The sequence below is a fragment of the Scleropages formosus genome, chromosome 11 (assembly GCF_900964775.1).
Source record: "Scleropages formosus chromosome 11, fSclFor1.1, whole genome shotgun sequence".
Classification (NCBI taxonomy): domain Eukaryota; kingdom Metazoa; phylum Chordata; class Actinopteri; order Osteoglossiformes; family Osteoglossidae; genus Scleropages; species Scleropages formosus.
The window spans coordinates 28,464,645-28,469,118 of record NC_041816.1 but is presented as its reverse complement, the minus strand read 5'-3'; the positions used below and the strand labels follow the sequence as shown (position 1 = coordinate 28,469,118).

The following is a 4,474-nucleotide window of genomic DNA, read 5'->3' as shown; positions in this document are numbered from 1 at the left end:
CACACACACACACACACTAGGCCCACAGCACAGGACCGCAGTGCACAATGTGCCGTAAACCTCCAGCCCGTCACAGTGTTCAGGTCCTTTAGTGGTCGGTGCTCCATGCTGATGCGAAACACGGTCGTCTCCACACAGAGACACTTCAAACTGTCCCACAGTCAAGCACATTATTGTGGGAGAAAACAACACACACTCTGGACACACAGCACAAGCGCATGTAAAGACGGACAAACGCTGCAGAAAACGTCCTACTGGCCCCTCGGCAAATACTGTCTCACAGGAACATCAGAAACGGGGGCAGGTGGTAGGGTCCGTGCCCAGGGACGGCAGTCCGGGCCGGAGGCGTGTCTCAGTCACTGATATTGACCTCCACCTCCGCCATGCTGCCGTCCTGGCCGAGGAACCGCGACGCGTGGCTGAAGGTTTCCAGGTCTTCGTCTCGATGCCGATACCCCTCCAGTGGCGGGATGTCAGTTCCCCAGTCAGTGCCGCCGCCGTTTGGGTGCCCAGAGTGTGGAGCCATAGTCCCGTAGCCGTTGCTGTAAGTGTGCGTGAGCTGCTGCAGCGGCCGTGAACGAGCGCCGTTCCCGAGGCCCCGCCCACCGCAGTCCTTCGCCCGCCGCCCTCTCCTGCCCCCCGGTCTGCCACCGATCAGCTGCTGTTGCGTGATCTCGGCCACGATTTGCTCCCGCTCGCCCTTGATCCAGCGCAGCTGACCGTTCTTGACGGCGTAGCGCGTGTCGCCGAACCACTGGATGACTTCGTGGCGTGGGAGGCCCGTGAGCTCCACCAGCCGGGTGTACTCCTTCCTGCTGGGCCACTGGCAGCTCAGGAAGTGCTGCTTCAGCACGTCCAGCTGCTCCTTGGTCTTCTTCCGCAGGCGGCTCCGGCTCCAAAGAGCTGGCGAGCCGGAAGGGGAGGGAGACGGGGAGGGGGACGGAGACGGAGACGAGAGCGGCGGCGGTTGGCGATTCACCGCTTCTTTGTGACTTCCGGCGTAAATCAGGCGGTCTCCTCCAGAGTCCCTCCCCTCGTCCTCCACTTTCACCTTGCTTCTGGGCCACGACTTTTCGTGGATTCCGCTTTTACCTTCTGCGTGATCCCACCTTCCCTCGCGAGAGGGACTTTCCAAGAGGTGGGCATCGCCCATGCTTTTTTCCAGCTCCCAGCTTCCATCACCACTCGAGTTTTGCTCCTCCGGGCCTTTCGGGCTGTAACCGCGTGCTGTTCCCACCCCGTCCCGACCGCTTTTACTCAGCTGGGCGCGGCACTCGCCGAACCACTGGCGGACGTCACCGCGGCCGAGGCCGGTCTGCTCCCGCAGTTGCTGGACCTGAAGTTCAGAGGGCCAGTGTTGATGCCTGAAGCTACATCGCAGCTCCATTAGTTGCGCTTTCAATTTATTATCACCGCCGTGCCGCTGACCTGGAGGGGGCGCCACGGAAAACAGGGGGCTGGGGGCTGCGTAGAGCCCTGATGTGCCGTAGACAGATGGAGACGGACCAAAGTACAGAGCACGTCTGGATCTGGCCCTCTTGCATGGAAAGGTAGGGGGGACGTCTCGCTTCTTCACGCCGACATCCCGGAGGCCCAGCCTGGTACCCCACTCATACTCCTCCTCCTCCTCCTCTCCCCCCCGATGGCGTCTGCACACCTTGAGACGTGTCTCTTCGATCTCCTCGGAGGCCCAGCTGATGCCGTAGCGGATGCGCTGCACCATGAACCACACTTTGACCTGGTCCAGCGGCAGGCCACAGCGGCAAGCCAGGGCTGCCACCTCCTGCAGCGTCGGGTACGGAAAAGCGTTGAAGGTGTCCACCAGCTCTTGGATGCCATCCAGATCTGCAATGTCCTCCGACTGGGCCCAGACCAGCTTGAGACCTTCAGACACCAATGGGAGACACACCACCGACAGGCGATTGGGGGCCAAGCTGGCATCTGCTGTGGGATCCTCGCCCACATCACTGCCTTCGCCGTCCAGCGGAGGGATCTCCGAGGACAGCGGGCCTGGCCGGTCGGGGTTGGGATCGGACTCCGAGGGGACACAGGGGCCCCAATTGCGGCTCAGTGCCTGGCGGGTGGAGCGGACCCATTGAGTGCGGCTCGATACAGTTTCCTCATCCGCAGAGCGCAGGCCCTTCATCTCGCTCCTAACCCCACCGTCCTGGGTCTGGTCGACCAGCGCCGACGCTCTTGTGCCCTCGGTGTCGGGCGGCTATGGAACACAAGAAAGGAAATATTCACAAAACAGAGAAAGAGATGAATGGAAAAAAAACAGAGAAAAGGCACCATTTGTTCACACTTCCCTCCACTCAAACAAACATAGGTTAATGTGAAGTGTTCCTAAAGCAGCGGGGGACCCTGGTGGACTGTTAGCCCAGGGTTTGAGTCGAGGTCGTCATGGCGACTGACCAGGCATGCTTGTTTTACATACGGAGTAAAGCCAAAGGCACCTTGACAATTGTATTCATTTCTTTTTTTTATTTTTTAAAATTAGTTCTATGAACAGCTCTGGGTGATAACACAGCACACAGAGGGACTGTAAATATACACACATACATAGCGTAAGGGGTCAAGGTAAAAGGTTACAATATATCACAGGCAAGATCATTCCAGAATCCCACAGAATTGACATTCAGATAAAATGTTAACTTTTCCAGAGAATTTGAGTTGTGGCTTAATGTTAAGCAAATGGATGAAGACAAATCAAACTTTTTGGATGGTCCCACGCAGCCTGGTCCAGTTTAGCTCGCAGCCAAAGTGGTTTCGGCAAAAGGGGAGGAGGTGAGGAGACGCAGATCTACAGTTAGTGCATCAGCATCAAATGTGCATGAGAACATTGGGCAAAAAGAGTTCCTCTTTCACCAAGATGGTGAGGAGATGATGGAGCTGTTGCTGCCAGCCAGGGTGCAAATACTGCCACTGCACTACTGGACCTCAGCAGACGGAGGACACACACAGCGCCGGCACTGAGCAGTAACCCTTTTCTCATAATCTGAGCAATATTCTCATATTGATAGCTGTTATAATGTGAGGATCTGCAACGGGTGCCACATAAAACAAGGACCACGGCGGGTAAGATGGGAGGTAGGAGTTTTGTTTCCGGTAGGTTATCAGCTCGACACCCATAATATCGGAACCTTAAGTAACTTTGAGATAAGGTCAAGAAGACCCTACTTACTGCAGTGAAGAGTTGAAACAAAAACTATTGGAAGGGTAAAAAGACACCACCACTTCGACTGAACCCTGCTTCCCTTACTGTATTAAACACTATATACTGCGGTATTGTAAGATGAGCAGCTTCCCAGGTATATCATCTGCAGGTTTTTAAAGTACTTTTACCACTTATTTGGGTTTCAAAGGCCTCTGAGGTTGGGTCCTGTGTGAAATGGACTCGACTTGACTAAACAGAGGTGCTAAGTTGTGACAAACCCCACCCCCCACCCCACTAGGTAGCTACCGACACCCACATTTCATAGCTCTTGCCATGGACTTGTGTGGACTGTCCGTTTTCGGAATTCATCCGCTGCCTTGACATCGTGCAGTACTACATTAGAACCCATGACGTGCGGACGGATCAATGAGATATCATATTAGTGGCCAGTTTGACACGAGTCAAAGTTCAGAAGCCTCCAGTGTCGCTCATGCGTCCCGTCAGCAACCCGCAGGTGGACAGAACGCATGGACACACACACGCACACACACACACACACACACACACACACACACACACACACAGAAGCACGTTGCTTGTGAAACCAGATATGGCAGCGAAGCACGGGGTCACAGAAAACGACACGTTCCCACACACATACTGTACAAAATACACACACACGGACCTACCCCAGGAGGAGTGGCCTCTCTGTTTAGGCACCGTCCACTAGCTGCTTTGGTAGAGTCCTCCGCACTAGTCTCCTGGGACTGCAGGTCGACCTCGTGCCCCTGCCAGTCGTTCCCTTCTTCGTTCGCACCCGGCTGAGCTGGGCTGGGGTCTGCGTGCCACGGAAGGGAAGGCTGAGCAGTAAGGAGGTCCTGGTGGACCCCCAGCGGGTGCTGGTGGTCCTCAGCTTTGCCCCATCTCCCCTCTCCGTGTAGTCCAGCTTCTGCAGTCCTTTCCTTTCCGCCCTCACCGCAGTCCATCTGACTCTCCCCCTTCTCCCACTGCCCCCGCGCACCCCCCAGAAGGACCGGTTCCTTTTCGGACTCATGTGTTGGGCTGCACAGACAATTCTCCATGGGGTTTTAGAACCCTCAGCACTAAGACTTATTAATGTAATCTTAGCTGAGTAGCAATGACTCAAGGAACAAAGCAGTTGGAAAGAATAAAATCGCTGTTCAACTTGGTTTTGATTTGGAGGGTGGGCAGGGGGTGTCGGGGGGATGACGGGGAAGATGGGTCAGCAATAAAGTGTCCTTACACAGGGGCTACAGGTCCTCCAGTGCTGCTCCATTAACACCTGTGTGGAAACAG

General features: G+C 55.5%; 1 protein-coding gene across 1 annotated transcript; it reads right to left on the bottom strand.

Annotated features, from left to right (window-relative positions):
• LOC108931997 (homeobox and leucine zipper protein Homez-like) lies at nt 1-4,239 on the bottom strand. The gene is made up of 2 exons (XM_029256098.1): nt 3,847-4,239; nt 1-2,218 (listed from the first exon to the last, which is right to left on the bottom strand). The coding sequence occupies exons 1-2, from the start codon at nt 4,237-4,239 to the stop codon at nt 353-355; spliced, it is 2,259 nt and encodes a 752-aa protein (XP_029111931.1). The 3' UTR covers nt 1-352.
• Between the last annotated feature and the right edge of the window lie 235 nt (nt 4,240-4,474).

Bases quoted from the DNA above. Each gene is read 5' to 3' on its own strand.
- LOC108931997 (XM_029256098.1), bottom strand. From the start codon at position 4,239: ATGGAGAATTGTCTGTGCAGCCCAACACATGAGTCCGAAAAGGAACCG. The intron at 2,219-3,846 runs GTAGGTCCGTGT...TGTGTTCCATAG, and splicing joins GAGAGGCCACTCCTCCTGGG to CCGCCCGACACCGAGGGCAC.